Raw genomic sequence first — 21,702 nt, forward strand, 5'->3', positions numbered from 1 at the left:
AAATGAAAAGCTAACAAACAGCATACGTGTCTTGAGTTATTTGCTGGGTCATTACGTACCGTTCCGAAAAATTGAATTAGCCTGACTGGAATCAAGTCGTGTGATCCAAGTCTGCCATAAGTGTGAAATCCAAGTCGACATTTCGAGGTCTAGCGTCGATTGACTCGCATGAGAGGCAGACTTCCGGGAGACGGAACCGAAAATCTTGCCGAAAGGCACCACGTGCGCCGAGAAACCGTTTTTGCACGGTTTCCCTTGCGTGCACCGCAAACACACAGCCAGTGTGGCGCTCAGACACGAGCTACAGTACGTTTGTGGTTGGCGTCTGAGGGTTTGTCCTCTAACTGCTTTTAGCACAAAAAGGGCTTTGATGGCTGCCGTCTGCCCGCGCCGCCGGCGTCAATTTTTGCCCTCGGAAGTTTGCGGCGTGGGAAGGTTCTTCGGCGCTCGATCTGCAATGATTACACACACAAAAAAACTGGCAGATTTATTTCAGGCGCGGATTCTTTTGGCCCCACCGAGAGCATGAGATGCGCCGGGCCGTCGGGCTCACGACATGAAACGATAATTACAGAGGGCGAGAGAATGATGTCTGTAGAATACAGAGGGGCGCCTGCTGTATTGGACAGTGCTGCGCCTGCCCTGAAATCGGGAGGTCGATGGTCCGAGCCTTGTCCGAGTCACACCGGAGACTTAAAACCTTGATACACATTGCCTCTGTTTGGCTTTTGGCATTAGGGGTTGGAATTGAGGGTGGTCACCAAATGACTTCCAACATCAGGATTTGAGACACATCCGTTGGGTAGAACTATCTTCACAGCACTAATTGTATGGGGGGCAACCACTGATTAATTAGGGATAAGGCAAGGAGAGGGCGAGTTATTGGAAAACAGTAATTAGTCAAGACAAGTCGACATACTATTAAATGTATAAGTGGACGGGTAAGCATTATGGACATCCCAACACAAGTTTGCACCCAAGCCTCAAAATACAAACTTTGGAATTATATAAAAATTCTGAACATTGAAGTAATCCACAAACACAAATGAGCTACTTAAGCATGCATATATAATATACATACAGTTGTAACTTTAAAAAAATGCTAATAAATGCTGATTTTTGTTACAATTTGAATGGGTTCGACTGTGTTTTCCCCTAAAATTTAGACCTGTGCTAGCGATGTTTAAGTGTGGTATTATTTTGGAAAATAACAGTTTTTCCCCAGTATCAGTATTGTCACACATTGCTGCTCATCAATGCTCTTTTCTGAAGAGTGTAATGACGCTGAAAAACAACAAACATGATAAAGGTGCTGTATCTTGAGTCTGATCAGGAGGCTTCACCTGCAAACACCTACCCATTAAAACAGGATGGAGAGGGGCGGGCGCCGCAGGCCGTACATGCCCAAGACACACCACAAAAAGTGGTGCCCTGACAACCCTGGTGATACAAGTTACTTAATTCGAAAACTAATTGCCTCACCCCCCGGGTTCACAGATCCCTTAATCGCCAGGGTTGTCGGGGCACCTCTTCCTGTGGTGTTTTTTGGGCAATTACAACTTCAGGCTGTTTTTAGGTAGTGGTTTGCTACCTCATATAAAACAAATAGTACTGGTTCCCGTGGTTACCAGTAAAAGGAGAGGCCTTTTGATCTGACTCTGATACAGCACGAGTATCCGTTGACCATAAATTCTGTGCTCATGTTTGCCCAATTGATTTAATAGTTCCAGTATGTGCCTTTTCGCAGCACGCTGCCTTCCATTCGCTACTAGTAAAACACAAACAAACATCCTTGGTTTTCCTGGCTGTGTGCTTCGGGTCGTTGTCGTGTTGGAAGACCCGGCTACGACTCATCTTCAATGCGCTGACAGAGGGAAGGAGGTTGTTCTCCAAAATCTCACAATACTTGGCCCATGTCATCCTCTCTTTAATGCAGTGCACTTGTCCTATCCCATGTGCAGAAAAACACCCCCAAAGCATGATGCTACCACCCCCATGCTTCACTGTAGGGATAGTGTTCTTAGGATTTTACTCTTTATTCTTCTTCCTCCAAGCATGCTTAGTGGAATTATGACCAAAAAGTTCTAATTTGGTCTCATCCAACCACAAAACTTTCTCCCATGACGGGCTTTGACATGTTTTGGTTTAAGCAGGGGAACCTTTCGTGCCATTCATGATTTCAAATCATGACGTCTTAGTGTATTATCTACAGTTACATTGAAAACGGTTGTCCCAGCTTTTTTCAGGTCATTGACCAACTCCTGTTAAGTAGATCTGGGCTGATTCCTCACCTTCCTTAAAGTTATTGGGACCCCTCGAGGTGAGATCTTGCATGGGGCTCCAATCTGCTTGAAATAGACCATCATGTTTAGCTTCTTCCATTTTCTAACGATATCTCCAACAGTGGACCTTTTTTCACCAAGGTACTTGGCAATTTCTCTGTAGCCCTTTCCAGCTTTGTGGAGGTGTACAGTTTTGTCTCTGGTGTCTTTGGACAGCTCTTTGGTCTTCGCCATGTTTGCAAAATCAAAGTCTTACTTATCGTATGGGGTGGACAGGTGTCTTTATGCAGCGAACGACCTCAAACAGGTGCATATGATTCAGGATGATACATGGAGTGCAGGTGGACTTCTAATGGGCGGACTAAGAGGTCTTTCATGGTCGGAATTCTAGATGATACACATGTGTTCAAATACTTATTTGCAGCTGTATCACACAAATAAATTGTTAAATAATCATGCATTGTGATTTCTGGATTTTTCTTTTAAATTTCTTTCTTTCACAGTGGACATGCACCTACGATGAAAATTTTCCATAATATCTAAGTGGAAAAAATAGCAAAATAGCAGGGTGTTCAAATACTTATTTTCTTCACTGTGTAAACATGCCCACCCTTTGTTGATATTTAGCATAGTGTTGCATGTGCATTTAGGGGTTATGGTAAATGATAAATAGTCTGCATTTATATAGCGTTTTTCACAACAATGCAGACCTACCAAAGCGCTTTACAATGTGCTTCACACTTCCCTATTCTCAGACACACACTCAACTAAAATCCTTTCCATCTGTGCAAAAAAAAAAAAATCCACCCTCCTTTCTTGTAACTAATATGTCATTCAGGTTATTTGTACGTTATGCTGCAAAGGAATAACCCTAAATAGTTTGAATATATTATATTCCACATTTGCTTATAAAAAAATAGGGGAGTACTGCATCATTTTGTATCGACAGCTCAGCTAGAAAATTGTACTGATAAAGCATTACCGTATTTGTTACAGATAATAAATAAATAAATAATTGCAGAAATGGGATCCTTTGTGATGCTTTACTCCAAACACTGGTATTAAAATCACAGTGATTGCTGATGTGAGGGGTAAAGGACAATATGCACCACATGGCCTGTTGCTCATTGGCCAAAAATCACAAATAAACCAAAAAAATGCAACCACAGTGCACCATTTTGGTGCACCATTCCACCGCACTCCTCTCTGGTCTTTTTGATCCCCGGTCGAGGGTCCTCTCCACGGAGCCACGCTCAAAATTCCAGAGATTCTCGGATCTTTCAAAAGTTTTACGGCGCATACTTGCCCCCCCTAAAACCGCCTCCCCCAGGGAGACAGCGCTAGAAATGGAAAATGCCACCGCGCTCCCTCCATTGTCCATCGACTCTTTAATCAGTCTCCCGATGTAGCCCGTGCTGCCACCGTGATGGCGTTGTTTCAGCCTGGGAAAAATGCAAAGCCCTGACGCTCTTCAGACCGCAGAAAGTGAGGGGTGCCGCTCGCAAGGGCCCTCAGTGCCAGACTGTGGCCACCGGCACGAACGCAAGAGCATACACGAAGGCTGTTGTTTATGTTTCAGACTTCACAGGCCGCATGAGTCCGTTGTAAATCACACATTCGTTCTTTTTTTGTCTAGAGGAGGTTGCGCCCACTCATGAAAAAAACTTTCACTGACTTTTAAATAAGCTGCTGGAAATGGGCAACACACACCATCGACCAAGAAGTATTAAAAAAATGCATTTTGTATCACAATTCGGGGTTTTTAAGGGTTATTGTTCTATCTTCGTTATTCATTATCCATTATCCGTTATCGGTCAGTTCATAATACGCTACAAAGCCAAGGGGCCGGGACTCTTACTCTCAGCCAAAAGGCCAAGCTAAGGTCCTAGCGCTAAAGCCTTGCTGCGATCAATGCCTGCAAAGCCTTGTTTGCTGGCCTAAAAAAATATCTGAATCGTATGATGTAATCATATTTGGTCCAATAATCCCGGTTCACAGAATCCTTAACCGCTAGAGTCCTCAGGGCACCACTAACTGGTTTGCAATGGACAAGTAGTCTGGCAGTGTCCATCCCTCTCCTGGCGATTTTTTTGTGTAAGGGGTTTTCCCCACATAAAACAGTGCTCTTTTCCATAGTTACCAGAAGCAGGAGAGACCTCTTAATCCGATTAGAGCGGCATTTCCGTTTTCACTTTCAATGCACCTCACCTCCTTCCTCTGTTTCTTCTTTTTTCCTTAGTTTCTTTTTTGCTCTCGCTCTTTCTTTTTTCTCTTTTTCTCTTTTTTCTTTATCTTTTGCTCTTTTTAATCCATTTTTCTCTCTTCCATCATCCTTCTTTTACTTCCTTCCTTCTCTTTTTCTCCCTTCTTTCCCCTTTTCCTTTGGTTCTTTCTTTTTCTCCTGCTCTTTTTCTCTCTTTTTTCATCTCTTCCTTTTTTCTCTTCAGTCCTTCTTATTTCTTCCTTTCTTCCTTCTTTCTGTATTTATCTCTTCCTTTGATCTCTGGGGGCGGCAGTGGCTCAGGAGGTAGAGCACTCGTCTTGGGATCAAGAGATCGCAGTTCGAATCCCGGCTCCTCCGTGTTACATGTCAAAGTGTCCTTGGGGTAAGACAGTGAACCCCTAATGCCCCCAATAAGCAGGTTAGCGCCTTACATGCCTGCACGGCCGCTATTGGGAAATGTGAAGCACACTGTAAAGCGCTTTGGGAAGTCTTGACTTGAAAAGCGCTATATAAATGCAGATCATTTCATTTAATCTTTCTTGCTTTCTTTTGTTTCTTCTCACTTCCTTCCTTCTTTCTTTCTCTCTTCCTTTTGTCCTTTGTTTCTCTCTTCCTTCAGGCCTGTTTTTCTTTACTTCTCTCTTGCTTTTTTTCTCTCTTTCTTCCTCCCAATCTACAGCCCTTTGAGATACCTTGTGATTATGGGTTGTATAAATAAATATGACTTGATTCAAATACAGCTCCTTCAACATTTGGTTGCCGTTGTTTATCAGTGTACAGCAACATCCCGCTTTTCAGAGATGAGCCTGACCTCTACATTACTGATACTAAATCCTACATTGCTGGGGAAAAACACATATTAAATAATTCCAAATTGTCTGTCAGCTTCCTTTTACTGTAATGCTTTTTTCCACGGTTGTGCTGCTTCCAGATGTGTGCTTTTATATATTAACATTCAAGCAATCACATGTAAGGATTACTTGATGCTAGGCTCACAAGGCCTACCGTAGCATAACATAGGTACTGACAATGCTGTTGGTTTAGCAAATCAGATTTCGAGTTGGCAACGTGAGGGCCTTCTGGAAAGCCTAGGGAATCGTCAGCTATTGGGCAGTAAGGCACCAAAGTTTAAAATCTAACATTTAACTGAATTATTATTGCATTTATTTTTTTCACTCTACACTAGAATTTGTACTCATTTAAATTTAAACGTTATTTAGTAAGCAACTTAAATGTCAAGCAATTTAGAATCCCTGAGAAACACCACAAAATGTTGATTAAGAATACTGACTTTTCAGTGCCACAGCAAATAAACTATGAAATACAATATTAACTTGACATTTGTTATGTAATACACATTACCAATGAAAAATGAGGCTGCAGTGGCTCAGGAAGTAAAGTGCTCATCTTCGGATCAAGAGGTCGCAGGTTAGATTCCCGGCTCCTCTGAGCTATATGTTGAAGTGTCCTTGGGCAAGACACTGAATCCCTAATGCCCCCGATAACAGGTAGTTGCCTTGCATGGCTGACACCATTGGTTAGTTGGAGTGTAAAAGGGAAAAGTGTGAAGCACATTGTAAAGTGCTTTGGGAGGTCTTCATTGACCTAAAAAGCGCTATATAAATGCAGAAAATTTACATTGAAAAACACAGGAAGCATAAATTAAAATATTTAGAGATGTACAAAACAAGATAAAATACAAAACAAGGTTGAGCTTTTTTATACTCAACAAATTTAAAGTCACCAATACAGAATGCCTAAAAAAAACATGCATATTGACTAAACACAAGAGAAAAAAAGGGTCTCAAAGGCAACAGGCTCTTGATTGGTGGGAGCCGGTGTTGTGGCGAGAAATGCATCCCTGCCGAGATTTGCATCCCCTAGCTACTATAACCACTTTTACCTCATTTTATCTCGCTTTTATATCAGTTTTCGGGAATGTAATGGCGAACATATAACCAAAACCACTTTGTCTTGCATTTGTTGGGAATGTAATACAACTTAAACCATTCTGTCTTTGTATTTGTTGTGAATGTAATGCACACCGTATATAAATCACTTATGAGAACTGTTTTGCACTCTACCATGAAGCGTATTATGCTGAAATAAGTTTTATGGTAGAGTGCATAACAGTTTCAATACGAGCGATTTGAGTAGAAAAAGGCAAAATAAACATGTTAACTGCGCAAAAGTGATTTGTATACGGTGTGCATTACCGTTCGATTACATTCTCAACAAATACAAAGACGGAATGGTTTAAGTTGTATTGCATTCCCAACAAATGCAAGACAAAGTGATTTTTGTTATATGTTCGCTATAACATTCCCGAAAAGTGATATAAAAGTGAGATCAAACGAGGTAAAAGTGGTTATAGTGGCTAGGGGATGAAAATCTCGGCAGGGATGCATTTCTCGGCATAACACCGGCTCCTATCGTCAACTTCCAAGAGGCGTTTCGTTCGCAAACTGGCAACACATATACAGTCCTGTATCACAGTGGTGGGCCGTGCATTTCACACCTAGGCCTGCAGTAATAATAATAATAATAATAATAATTTCCTTGTATTGTCATTCTGTGTAACAATGTACACAGAACGAAATGTCGATTGCACCTGACCCGTTGTAGCGAGCCGATGCAGCCGCAGCCAACAGAGGGCGCCGCCGACCACTTTTTAAGTCTTAGGAATGACTCGGCCGGGGCGCGAACCACCGACCTCCCAGTCTCAAAGCGGGCGCCTTACCATCTAGTAGTCCTATGTCTGAATCAATCCAACCCTTAATAATTGATTAACGACAACACAACCTTTACTGCTGCTACAGCTGCGACACATGTACACATTTGTATTTTCTATTTTTATTTCTACCCAAAAAACATCCTCTGCTCTTCTCTTATTAGTTGACAGGTGGTAATGTAAATCTGCGTTTCTAACAGCAATGAGAGAAAGAAGCTACTTAGAAATTTCTTTGCTTTTTAATCCAGCTCTTTAATAATGTTATAATAATAAGTTCCTGCTTGTCCCAGTTGTTTGACTTTTCTTAATGATTTCCAACTTTCTTGAAACATTTATCTTGAAAATTGCTTTAACAGAAAATCTGCAACCAAATCAATTTCTCCCTTGTGGTTTGACAAAACAGCTATTAAGTTAACACATTAATATATTTGCGTGTGCAGATTGCTCCAGTTTTATACATCTGGCAAGTACAATCAATCACTAACCAATTGTTTTTCTTCGTCCTCCCTAAGTTTTACGGTGGTTGGCACCATCACTTTGCTGGACTACGGCCCTCTAGCCAATCATACGCTGATGTTCCCCTATGCCAGCTAGAAGGCCTTTGTTTCACCAACTTAAAATCTAACTGGTTAAAGCAACAGCTTTATCAACATCTATTGTATGATACGGGCCTGCAGAACTGATAGTGGAGGCTTCCAGGTAGATTTCTGACAATGGCAACAAGTAACGAATGAAATATAATTAGTTTAATGTGTGATTATGAAAGCACACATCTGGAAGCAACACAACCCAGGGAAAAGCAATGAAGGGAAGCTGACAGTTAATTTGGAATTATTTAATGAGTATTAATAGACAAAATATAAGTAACATCAGATGATTCAGATGTTTTTTAGGCCAGCAGAGAAAGTCTTACAGGCCCTGACGGCTCACCACTGATATATCTCAAGTTTTCCTTTGAAGAAGTTTGGGAAACCCTTAATTAGAACAAGATTAGTGCGGGCTGAATATTCATCATGGTCGTTTTTTTATTTTTTATTGGGCTGTCAGCATAACAATGTGGTTTTCCTACCGCACGCCATAGGAAAATATTATGAAGTGAAGAACTGTGAGTTGAGACGTGCGGATGTGGCAGATATTTGAAAACTAATTTATTTATTTGTTATTTTCCGAGCAGGCTGATTATTTTTCAAGAAAATAGTACATCAGTGGCTGTTTTATTGTTTTACTTTCTCATTTAAAAACAAAAGGGATAGATTAAGAATGAAAATCGACATTACAGGACCATGTCCCAACAGAAATCACCAAAGTCTGTTCTAAGAACTCACAAACACACACATAGATGACGAAAAAAAATAACTTTTCTTCCTCCATCCGTACATTTTATGTGAGATGATCAAAATAAAAAACTGAGAGGTGCAGTTTCTTTGAGATTTTATTATAGAATATTCCAGGCACAAACTAGTTAATGGACAATGGCTGTAGGATTCTCAAATGTGAAGTCAAAAAGGCTGGCTATAACTTTTATACATTAAGGGTGGTCTTAGGGCTGAGTAAAAACAAAAATAAGAGAAAACTGGAATGGAAATTCCCCAAATCAGAGTTTTGGCCCGAACTGGTTTAAACTGGAACTGAGATGACAAACCCGAAACACTTCCTACTATAAAACAAAACACAACTGAACCAATAGAGAAGCCTTACAATTGAGAGTGGAAAAATGAAGAACTTATAAATGAAGAGGTTATACAAACATGATTAAATATAGGCAATGACACATTTAAATATTACATTTCAATACTACAATGGCTTTCTAGAGAACAACGTTAAGCCATGATATCTATTAAAACACATACACGAATAGAGCTATTACATAACACCAAATATCACAAAAACAATACAAACACCTTGCCATTGAGCCACACACGTTTGGTGTGTGATTATGATTTGATCAGAAAACATTTACTAAAATGTTATTTGGAATATAATAGAACGTTTTTATTATCATTACACAGAGTATCAAGCAATTCAAAGTTGCTCCATACAGTTCACATAAACACATTGCTCATGCTCATTTATTTATGGTGATAAACAACAACATTGTATTTAAAGTAACATTGAATTTGATAGTTGCATAGAATTTAAAAAGAAACATAGAATTTAAAAGTAGTACGATTGCCAGTATGCAAAGAAACATATATCTAAATTTACACACCACAAGACAGAACACAATATAAGAACCCAATAGGCAGCAACTGTGACAGCAGCAATCAAAAATAAATATTGGTTATTTACAGATCAATGACCATATGCAAACTATTTTAGCAAAAAAAGTACGAATAATTTGAAATGGAAGTACATGTTTAGTGTAGGTTCCACACAATGTGATATATTTGACCACTAGATGAAGCTATATTGTGAAGAGCAACCTAAAACCACTGCCAAAGAGCACAAGGAGTAATACAAAGTGTCAAAGTGACCAAACAGCACCATTTGTATTCTCATTTTTAGCGAGCCTCGTGTTAATAGAAACATAACAAATTATCGACCGAGAAGTATTAAAAAATGCATTTTGTATCACAATTCGCGTATTTTCATGTATTAAAATATTTTTCACTACTAGTAGGCGCTAATGATTCACAGTCTCTTTAATTGTATTTTTTCATACTGTGACAGTTACGACGCCCTTTTTAAAACATTTACTCACCTATTGTTCAGGTAAGACAGGATACATTCATTTTCAAACAAAGGTAAAAACGAAAGAAACAAACAATGAAATAAAACAAATGTAGAAAATTTCGAAATGTATTAAATCCCCGCTGTAGTTGTTTGTTTGTTGAGTCACTTCAAGTGTTCTAGATGCCTATTTTCTATTGGTCCACCAGCCAAGTGTGGCCAAAAAGGTCGCTCCTGACTGGCTTTAAACAAACGTCACTCTTGTAACTGCGGAAGAGTTTCTCCTCTATACTTTGATTAAGAATAACCGAAGAATTGACCGTATTATCAGTTTAATGTCGCTTTTTTATCGTCAGGATACGACCAGTAAGTCATTCAAATTCCTCGTGTTTTGTTTCCTTTATTGTACTTTTTAAGCTCTTGCTTCGGTGTCACGAGCTATTTAGCTTTAGCAACAGGAGCTAGCTTGAAAACAAAGACGTGAATCAATCGTGGCCTTTAAACATTGGTGCGTGTGCAGCTGAAGTTATTCCATGTAAATCCACTTGGAAATGTTTACACGACAACCTTGTCGATGACTCACGCTATATTGCTGCAACAAAAGATCATTCAGTTGTTTGCACACACTCTGGATCTGCTTACCACACAATGCATAATGACTTGTAAAAACTAAAGTCAGGAAGCAATCATACTGGCACGTTTATATGTTTTGTGTTTTTTAACTATATGACTCCGCTGGAATATTGTGACTCATTTCAGTTAATTTCCCTCACTCACATTTCCATTAATCACCATACCTGTCAACTTCAGACAATTGCTTCCCTTATTATTAATTGCAAAAATGAACCTTACAAACTCAACACAGCACCAATTTACTCACAGGTAGACAGACAATGTAGAATTTAAACATTATGTGTAAACAAGTTTAGTTTATCTACAAAATAAACAATACCAACAATTCTTTCAGCATCTTTCTTAGTTCTTTCTCCCCTTGCAGTATATTTAATGTAGCTTACTATGCGTAGCAATTTAGAGATTAGAGCCGACATGGTCAAGGTGAGAGCCGTTAAATTAAAAAAACATAAATGAACAAAAATCACATATTAGAATTGTTATATGGTGTATACAATTTGAAATGATAAAAAAACCCTCTGAAATACAAGGAAAATTTGCAAGTTTACAAGTGTGCAAAATGTGAAATTTTCTATTTCTTGACAGAGCCCATTGAAGTGTAGTCATGGAGGTGCCTTGTTACCTGCCCAAACTTCTGTTTGAACTCAACGAGCAGCGAAAGCGGGGATACTTCTGTGACTGCAGCATCCTCGTGGAGGGCCGGGTCTTCAAGGCCCATCGGAATGTACTCTTCGCTGGGAGTGGCTACTTTCGGGCTCTTTTGGTCCACTATTTGCAGGTACAATTTCATTATGAAGCAAGTTTTGCATAAGATTTGTTCTGTGACCTTGTCTTACGAGCTTCAATTGTTCCAGGATTGTGCTCGAATTGCTTGTTTATTGAGCACATTTTCCGTATATGAAATATTAAGACTACTTGGTACCACTGTCAAGTTAATGATGGGTCGAGAAAGCGGGTTGAAAATCTCTAAAATGGCTGGCACTGAATGAGTTACTCCATTAGGCGCACGGGAATTCGGTATTGGGTATTACTAATTTTGTTCTTGTGCAAATATTTCAGGATAGCGGACAGCGCCAAAGCACAGCCTCGTTAGACATAGTCACCGCAGATGCCTTCTCCATCATCCTAGACTTCCTCTACTCAGGCCGTTTGGCTTTGAGCAGCAGCAGCGTCATCGAAGTGATGTCGGCAGCCAGCTACTTGCAAATGACCGAGCTGGTGAATCTTTGTAAAAAATACATCTGCTCCTCCCTGGAAATATGCAACAAAGATAAAGAAGAAGTAGCAACAGGGGGACACCCGGGCCTGCAAGGCCGATACCGAGCTGCGGACAGTGGCTCTGCTGCAACCAAGCCGAGCAGCGACGGCATGGCAGAGCCTCCTTCGCAAGTCATGGAACCGGACCAGGCGCTAGTCAAGGCGCCCAAAAGTCCTCCGTCCATGCCTTGTGACGCTATACCTGGTCCGAGCCAGGACGCAGAATTCCATACCAGTAACGAAACACCCAAAGTAAACACAGATCAGGCTAACCCCTCATCAACTCCGTGCTCCACTTTGACTGCAGAGTTGGTGAACCCCAAGATAGAATATGACCCTGATGAGGAACTAATGGAATCTCCTGACAATAAAGACGTAGTGTCATATCCCGGACCTTCGTTTCCTCATCACAGCAGATCACTTCCCCCCAGTTTTCCCAATGAGAGGTCTTATATGGGTTACAACTCGTCTATAAGTGCTCGCCAGCTGATGGAGATGCTAGCCAGAGGCGAAGGCTTCAGCAGTCCACTGGTGGACCGAGGGGGGCCACGCTTGACTCAAAGACCACCAGGCAGCATTTTAGGAGCGAGTCGGATGGAGGACAGTTTAGGTTTTGTAGGCTCATCCGTGATGGAAATACAGTCGGACTGGATCGGAGAGGACACAGGTACAACAAACACTTTAAAGATACAAGAAAATCAATTGTAACTCATTTACTGTCAATGCTGTTTAAAAGTACCATATTTTAGGCACAGGATAGTAAGGCATAAACCCCCCCAAAATAGTCTTGTGAGTATTTTTCATATATCAGGCGCACTGGACTATAAGAGGCATGGAATGAAAACAACAAAAAGAGGTAGGATTGCATGAAAAATAAATCGACCTTAATTAAAATAGGTGTATCTGAGTTAAATCAGACTTCTATTGTTTACCCAGGAAATCAGTACTATCTGTTTCATTTTGGGGAGGAAATCCCTACCCAAAAAACAGCCCTGAGAAGAATAGGCACTGCCAGGCTGTATAAGAAATGGGGCCCCTATAAACCAGGTGGTTAAGGGATTTGTGAACAGTGAATTTTATTCAAAGAATATAAATTAAGATTATGACATCTGGTCTCACTACTCAAATTGATTTTAGGAACAAACAATTAAGAAATTAACTACAGGAGGGCACTCGAAGACCAGTCAATATGTTTTTCAAAGGCAGAGCAGTGCGCAGTATCATTTAATTGTAACTCAAATTTTCCAATTGTATCCACCGTATTTTCAGGTATAAAAGACACCCTGGATTATAAGGCGCACTTTCTGGGCAAATTGGGGGTTTTAGGTGCACCTTTTAATACTGAAAATACTGTAAATTTGATGTCTGTTTGAAGTCATTGGCACTGAATGACTTGCCTGTCATCTAATCCCGTCGGGACTGAACTCTATTCACTCTATCCGTCTCACAGGTGACAGTTTACTTGTTCCCGTCAAACTGCACAAGTGCCCCTTCTGCCCATACACTGCAAAGCAGAAGGGAATCATGAAGCGGCACCTCCGCTGCCACACTGGTGAGAGACCCTTCCCCTGTCCCATGTGTGGCAAGAGGTTCACAAGGCAGGAACATCTGCGCACCCACGCCCTCAGTGTAAGTTGAGCAATCCTTTTGAGCTATGGTTGCCGATATGACCATATTCATTTGTAAAAGACGACAATGAGATTGTGATCTCAAAACTCTGATAAATCATTTATTTTCACTGAAGCCGCAGTTATCCTCATTAGGGACCGGCCTTGCTTGAATATCTAGCATTAGTTTAGCAGCTAATGATGTTTGTGATGCTTTCATAAGCGGCTAGTGGCTGCGAAGCTATTATAAGCAGCTAGTAGCAATGTCTGTGACACTTGCCACTGAATTAATGTTATCCACTAATGAGACGCTAGTCGCTAATGCAGCCAAATTGCCAACGCTATCTGCTGAAACGATACCCGCAGTATTGACTCCTAGAATTCCCTTAAAGCAGAAGTGGGCACCCGGGTCCTTGAGCGCTGCATGTCCTGCATGTTTTTGGAGTGTTCTCTTCTTGAAGTCATCCACCAAGATTGGTAACAAGCTATTGCCAGCTTACTAATGAGCTAATAATTTGTATCATCCTAGTTGATAGTAGCATTATTTAAGCAGCAAATGGATGCAGTTGCTATCCGCTAATGGTAGCAATTGAGTCTGCTACACAAAAAGAAGTTGCTGACGCTACATCAGGGGTGTCAAAGTCAAATGGACGGAGGGCCAAATAAAACATTTGGCTACAAGCCGAGGGCCGGACTGTCCAATCTTTACTGAAACCAAGATTTAACCTACTGAAAACATAACAAATATATTACAATATGATTGGATAAATAAAGCAATATTTTCTTATGACTCTGTCCGTCATTTTTAATTTCAGCAGGCACAAAATACAAATGTCCTTTATATAAAAAACTCATAACATATCTCATAACAACAACTCATAACAATTTTCTATCATTCAATCATCTGAAATTATTAAAAAGAAATATTGCCTCGAAATACAATAAAATAAAGTGCAAAAATCTCTTGTTACTTAAAACCAATAGCAATCAACACACTGGACCTCATCTGTCCTGCTCAAATGTACATTGACTTTCCTTTCTGTGCTTTCTCTGGGTTAGTGTGAAAAAAGGAATTACTGATTAACAAATAATAACAATCAAAAGTTATTTTCTCTGCTAAATAGGAGACAATTTTATCAAAAGACTGTTGTCCACATCAAGATCTATTTTCCATGAAAAGCCGAAAAACAAGAAACACTCCCAGGAACGGAGTCGGCAAACAAAAACAACATAGTCAACATAGACAATAAAGCTTTAAAATTCCCGAGGGGAACAACCAAAAACAAGACCTTCTTTATGTGCATATTTAACTTTTAAACTTGAACGGAGTAAAAACTTCAAATGTGTAATTGCACAGGAAACATTACTGTATTATTACTGTATTTATATACATTACTGTATTACTACAACACTACATTACTTGTTTGAGGCTGACGCTGATACTTGGCAGTTCATCTTTTGCACAAGTTCATCAATGTTCGGGGTCAGGCTCTGAGCTGAGGAAATCCTCAGAACTGAGTGAAGGTGTTCAGCAGTAAGTCGACTTCTGTGTGATGTTTTGTTCAGTTTCATTAAGGAAAACAGTTGTTCACACAGGTATGTGCTGCCAAACATAGACAATGTTTGAGCAGCCTGGGTGCGCAGCTGGGGCATTGTGTCGGGGAGGAAGCGCGCAAACTCCGCAGCACCCACTGCTGACTATTTTGCCTTCAGCGCATCATCGCATTGTAGCTCAATCAACTCCATTTGGAGATTTGGCGGTGAGCTTTCCACATCAACGGCAAATGGATTGCTGAGCAGTGAAAACCTGCTTTTTTGTGCTTCAAAGTCAGCAAATCGGTGTCGAAAGTTAGCAGCGAGTATAATAATTTTATCAGCAAACTCTGCGCTCGGGAAAACACTGGTAGGTAGCTCATCTTTCATGGTCTGACAGCTAGGGAAGTGACTCAAGTTTTCTTTCCGCATTTGTGCCTCCTACAGAGTCAGTTTGGCTTGAAATGCTTTCACTGTAGTGTACATTTCAGAGATGACACGAGCCCGACCCTGCAGCTGCAGGTTCATTGCGTTCAGGTGACTCGTAATGTCACACAGAAAAGCCATTTCACACAAAAACCTTTTGTCTCGGAGTTGTGTTGTGTCTTTCCCTTTGCTGTCCAAGAACAAACAAATCTCCTCACGAAGCTCGAAACACCTGCGCAGCACCTTTCCCTGGCTTAGCCACCGGACCTCAGTGTGATAGGGCAAATCACCATGCTCCGTTTCTAACTCGCACAGAAATGACTTAAACTGGCGGTGATTTAACCCTTTGGCTCTGATAAAGTTAACTGCGTATGTGATGGTGCTCATTACATCTTTCATTTTCAAGGCTTTACCACACAAGGACTCTTGGTGTATGATACAGTGATAAGCTGTCAGCTCACGTGTGACGTTTTCCTTCTGCATCTTCTCCCGTATCTTTGCCACCAGTCCACTCCAAGTGTCCACACATCGCAGGTGCTCCGTCTGTTGTCAGACTCACGAGTTTTTCCCAAGACAGCTCCATCTCGTTTACACATCTTGAGACCTCTTCATACAAATCATGTCCAGTAATTGTGCCGTGCGTAGGACGTAGCGCTAACAACTCCTCTGTCACGTTGAGGCTGGAGTCCACTCCGCGGATGAAAACTGACAACTGGCCAATGTCAGAAATGTCTGTGCTCTCGTCCACAGCCAGGGAATATGCGATGAAATCTTTCCCCTTTGTAACAAGCTGCTCTTTTAGATTGTTAGACAACAGGTCTACGCCATCAGCAATGGTATTTCTGCTTAGGCTGATGTTTGAAAAAAGTTGTATTTTGCCTGGGCAAAGTTTGTCACAGACTTTAAGCATACAGTTTTTGATGAAATCCCCCTCGGTAAATGGCCGGGCTGATTTGGCGATCTCCTCTGCTAAAATAAAACTGGCCTTGACAGCAGCCTCGCTTTGTGACTGGGCTTTTCTGAACAGACCCTGTCGAGATTTGAGACCTCGTTTAAATTCCTCGACCTTCTGTAGCCTTTGTTCTATGTCCAGAATCTTGGTTTTGTCCGTGTGTTTTGTTTCATGATGCCGTCTCATATTATACTCTTTCATCACCGCCACACTTTCTCCACATAGCAGACACACAGGTTTTCCAGCTACCTCTGTACTCCAACTCCCACCTTGTTTGAAAGCCCCGGTTTTCAGTGTCCACCTTCCGTTTAGCCATTGTTGATGGGTATCTGTAAGATCATTTTTGCTGTTATGCTAATGACTGCTGCTGATCGACTGCTGAATAAATTAAACCGCCTCCCTCTTTGCTCCCCCTCGGCGCGTCCCCGTTGCATTGTGGGAAATGTAGTATTCGTGCGTACTGCGGGCTGCTGGCTTGCAGTGGCCTGCGGGCCGGATCTAATAATATATTGATATCATCATGCGGGCCAGGTAAAACCCTCTCGCGGGCCTAATGTGGCCCGCGGGCCTTGACTCTGACATATGTGCGCTACATGCTTTGGCATATATTAGCACGTTAACACAGGAGTCACAAACTTGTTTGAAGCTCAGAGGTACTTTTTGTTCCTGATTTTGATATGCTTTCTAAAATTACAATTTATGTTATTACTATGTTGTTACTATGTTATTTTCAGGTTGTAATAATTAAAAGTTGAGTTAAAGTAGTCTGTTAAGCACTCAAACATAATGACAGTTGGAAATCAAATTTCTTCAAAAATCACAATGACCGATATTTGGTAAGTTATTTTCAGAACCGATTACCAGAGTAGCCCCGGGCGCCTACTAGTATAGTTATTTAGAGCTAGATAGCAATACTTTTTATTGCTTTTTTTTTTTTAAACTAAAACACAAAAATTGATAAACTGTAACATTCACGTTACTTTTTTTGTTGCTTGGTCAAAAATAAATTACAATTGTGATAAAATTATACTTACATTTTCCAAAAAATCCAAATCTTTGCCATATTTCCTATCCTAACTGTGAACTTTGCGCGGATATAAACACTGTTCTAACAACTTATCGTATTTATCAGTGAATAAAGCGCACGGAAAAATTGGTATGAAATGTTGTTTGTAGGTCACAAACATGTCGAGATTTATTACAGGATCAAAGCTAGATCGCGTCGGTGAGAGCGCCAGTTCTTAACCACTATATAACTAGGCTTATACACAGTATATATGACACAGGAAAAGGCATTGGATTGTATCTCATCTATTTTTACGGTACCACGTTGCTGAATATGTGGAACCATGATTAAAATATTTTATTGACACTGAAACAGACTTTGAAAGACATTAAATAAATACATTGGGATTTATATTTTGGTATTGTGTTCATAGTTTACAATGTCAATAGATAATCCCACGTATTCAACAGTGTGGTACCATTTAGAGAAAGTGTGATGAAGAGATAAAAGCTAAAGCCTTGTCCAACATGATTCATAACTTATTGGGCTAGTTGCAAAGAATCTGCACCTCCACCACCTCGATCCGGGTTTGAATCCTGTCACATATGTTGTAAAAAGGTGGTCAACGACTTTTTCTCAAATATGGTTATATACTACCACAAAACATGGTGTAATATGTGCGCACACAAATTTTAAGTTATTTTTAGGGTACAAAAAACATACGTGACAATACGGTATTTTGCATAAGGCTGCAAAACCATAGCAACGAGCAAGTGTAGTGTGAAAAGGACCGAACACCAAAATATACTAACAAAAAAATAACTTCTCGGGCAGGTCCACCGGCACGACCTACCTATGTCGTGCAAGAGCTGTCGGCGAATCTTCTCTGGAGCTAGCGTGTCGCCAGGTTTCCGGCGTTACGGCATTTGCGACAGCTGCAACTGCGTGAGCACCACCCACGCCGACTCCACCCCGTTGCAACTACCCGGGCAGGCCGAACTTACGGAAAGCGAAGAAGGGGCCACCGACTGGACCAGCTTCATGGACGATACAGACGAGGTGGAGGTCGGTCGGGTGGAAGATCTCGTGAAGAAACAGATGCTCGTGTCCCGGGTGGGTGCGTGCGATGACGTTGGAAACGCGCTCTGAAATTTTGGAATTTTCTGCATGATCTGCGATTCTAAAAAAATACGTCATTGACTTTGAGACTTTAACTTGATTTAGTTTGGATTAAGACCACTGACAATCAGGCCCTTGCTGACTGTGATGAACAAAGGAAAACTGTCTGAATTACTGTACTTTCCGCACTATAGGGTGCACCGGATCCACATGTTTTTACTCGCATTGCAAAAGACACTGATTTGTGTATTGCTTTTTGTTAAGAATTCTGATAGGTTAAAGAGTCTTCACTTGTGCGACAATAACGTGGCGATTTAGTATTTATTTATGCATAAATTAGCTTGTCTAGTATTTTGTTGACTTTGGGTTTGTCTTTTGCTATGTTATTGAGGCGTGAAGAGACTTTCACATATCAGAAGGTAAAACAAAATGCACTTTGCAAATCAGTGTTTCTGGTACCATGAGGGAAAACAGTTTGATAATGAGATAACATTGAATGTCTTTTCGTGTGTCATCTGTACCACTAGTGTCGGCCGTCTCACCACCACAACCCACGTTAGAATCTCATAGCGTATGTTTTGAAAATTTGGTCCCCTATGTCTTTCGATTGATCGATCATTTCACAAATACAGTATTATATTGTATACTTCATAGTAATGCATACCGCTAAAAACTGCTTTTCCAATCTTATCCACCCTATTCTGTGGTGTATATAAGGCGCACCAGGTTCTAATTCACACTTTGATATTTCTGGCCAATTCAGGGTTTTTAGGTGCCTCTATCGTCCGGAAAATATGGTAGTTGTACTTGGCTTTAGGTAGATAACTCATAACGTTGTGTGAGTGTTTTTACTGGTGTCTTTTTTTATATTAGATTTTTTCGAATGATTACTTCTTATGCCCTCCGCATTGCTTGCACAAGTTAGTGTAATTTGAGAAGCTGAGTACTGCCCTCTAGTGACTCGGAAATGCTTAACTTCTAAGAGCGGTTCGAACTCAATACTACATTTGACATTTTTCTATTATTTCTATTATTTTCACATATCTACCTTATTTCTTTACCTAATGTATTTAATGATATAACTACTTTATTTGAATGCGCTAAATGGTAGGAAATAAAGAGAATCATATTCTGTTTTCTCTGATTTGTCCTGTGCTACAACAGCAAGCTTTAAGTCGTCCTGAGGTGTATTTTTGTGTTTTACTGGGTATGTTATTTTTTTTTTTTTTAAATATGTTCACAATGGTAATAATAAAACTTATACACACATCAAGCTGGTGATTGCATTGTCCAAAACCAAAAAAGTGTAATGTGATTGCTGTCTTACGTGTCAGCATTGTATTAAGTTAATAAAATTAAGAACATTTCTATAAGTGGATCTTTTTTTTTCTCCATTGTACTCTTTGCGATATTAAAGTACATGGCTTTCGAGTACTGTGTCCAACGCCCCATTTACATTAATTGCGAGTTTTTAATGTGCAGAAAAAATGACCACTAACGTTTTCATATCTTTACGATGAACATACATACTATTAAAGAGAAACCGTAATATTTGACTCATAGATTTTTCTGTATTCTCTAAAACTGAATACCACGACACACTAGGAAGATTGCAAATAACGCACACTCAGATTGTCCAAAACGCACCATTTTTCTTTTTTTTTTTTTTTTTGCCAAGCCTTTTAAAATGTTTTTGTTTTTGAAGGTACCCTTGGCAGAAAAATGGTAGGAAATCATGTCATCTTAGGTCAGGGGTCGGCAACCAAACATTTTTAAAGGACCAAAAGGGACCCCGAAAAACTTCAAACATAACTGGAACTACACAAAAAAATATTTTACACTGTAAACGTATTTTCAATTAAAGGATTAATTGTTCTAAATATTTTGAAAATATCGAAAAACGTGTTTTGATCAAGCACACCACAGTCCAGTGGAGGGAACCAAGAGGCAGAAAACCTGAAGGACCCCCAACCTGTTCCTCATAACCCGCACATGACTGTAATCAGGAACCCAGTGTTCAAGAACTGTGCCGACAGCAAAAACAGTCTGATCATTGATGGCCCTTATCTGGCTGAGAACAACTGTCGTCAATCTATTTCAGACTTTCTTAACTTCACCAGCCATGAGTGTTTTGCGAACTGTGTTTTTTTCCTTCTCATTTTGTTATTCCCTCTGCCTCCAAATAAAATCCGGTCTGGCATCTTGTGTGTCTGCGCTCAGGTCCATCCCACCCAAACACACCAAAGAGTTTGTGTCATGATTGTCCACTTACAAAACAACCATCACATTAGTATACATAGTTCCCCTCCCTGATCTTTTTTCCATTTCTTCATTCGGACCCCTGGTCCTGTTGAATGTTCTGCCCTCTAAGATTAGATCTGCAACCTCAGTGGCACTGTTTAAATCTAGGCTTAAAACACACTTCTCTTTTATATCTTATGCATGACCTATACATGTGTGTCTATTGTGATATCCATTGCAGCCTGGTCATCGTGGAAGGGGGGATTACCTCGCGTGCGGTCCCTTCACAAGGTTTCATTTTCCTCATGTTGAGGTTTTTAAGTTTTTCCTTGCCCTCATGGAGGTTTAAGATCAGGGGATGGTGTCATAATAGTCTGTAATAATCTGTGGTCGGTGCAGCTCTTTGAGACTTCTTTTGATAAAGGGGTATACAAATAGACATGACTTGACATTTCCAATTATTTCTGAAAATCTCCAGGGAACCACTAGGATAGTGCTATAGAGCTACATGCTGCTGACCCCTGCTCTAGGTGAGCTTAGTCTTAGTAAAATACATACACATTTCTTCACCTACAAATATTTAACAAACATGTTGATATGATAGTGAAAGTATATTTATTATTATTTTAATAAATTGCTTACCTGTCAACCTCCACGGCTCCGTGCCCTTAGAAACTGTCGTATTTTCGCTTACAAAATACAAAAAAAATCTTACACCATATATTTTTTTTTCAAACGTGTTTATTTATGTAGTTTAACATACTATATTGCCCATGAGTTTCGTTATATATATTATCAATTAACATTTTGTTTTGAGATTCTGAGTTGCTCGACATGAATGAGGTTTATTATTTAAAAAACTTCAAAAATTAAGTAGCTTGGACGTTTACTGTAAAAGGAAAAAATACATGCAAATATAATAAGTAGAATAATACATTTTCTTATTCAATTTAGGAATTCATTTTCTGCATTAAATTATTGTTGGTAGTATACTGATTAAAGGGATAACCACAAACCTGTC

At 40.1% G+C, this 21,702-nt stretch overlaps 2 protein-coding genes across 2 annotated transcripts in view; one reads left to right on the forward strand and one right to left on the reverse strand.

The window, feature by feature from the left end:
* Positions 1-10,082, reverse strand: part of heyl (hes related family bHLH transcription factor with YRPW motif like) — a 41,837-nt gene extending 31,755 nt beyond the window's left edge. The window contains exon 1 of the mRNA XM_088327823.1: positions 9,939-10,082. The gene's annotated coding sequence lies outside the window, so the exon portion shown is untranslated. The remainder of the gene's footprint in view (positions 1-9,938) is intronic.
* A 68-nt stretch (positions 10,083-10,150) lies between these two features.
* zbtb8b (zinc finger and BTB domain containing 8B) lies at positions 10,151-19,813 on the forward strand. Its single transcript, XM_088329124.1, has 5 exons — positions 10,151-10,273; positions 11,126-11,318; positions 11,600-12,464; positions 13,248-13,426; positions 18,156-19,813. The coding sequence occupies exons 2-5, from the start codon at positions 11,145-11,147 to the stop codon at positions 18,468-18,470; spliced, it is 1,533 nt and encodes a 510-aa protein (XP_088185250.1). The 5' UTR covers positions 10,151-10,273; positions 11,126-11,144; the 3' UTR covers positions 18,471-19,813.
* Positions 19,814-21,702: the final 1,889 nt, after the last annotated feature.

The sequence above is a fragment of the Urocampus carinirostris genome, chromosome 2, assembly GCF_059441175.1.
Source record: "Urocampus carinirostris isolate Australia breed hairy pipefish chromosome 2, RoL_Ucar_1.0, whole genome shotgun sequence".
Lineage (NCBI taxonomy): Eukaryota > Metazoa > Chordata > Actinopteri > Syngnathiformes > Syngnathidae > Urocampus > Urocampus carinirostris.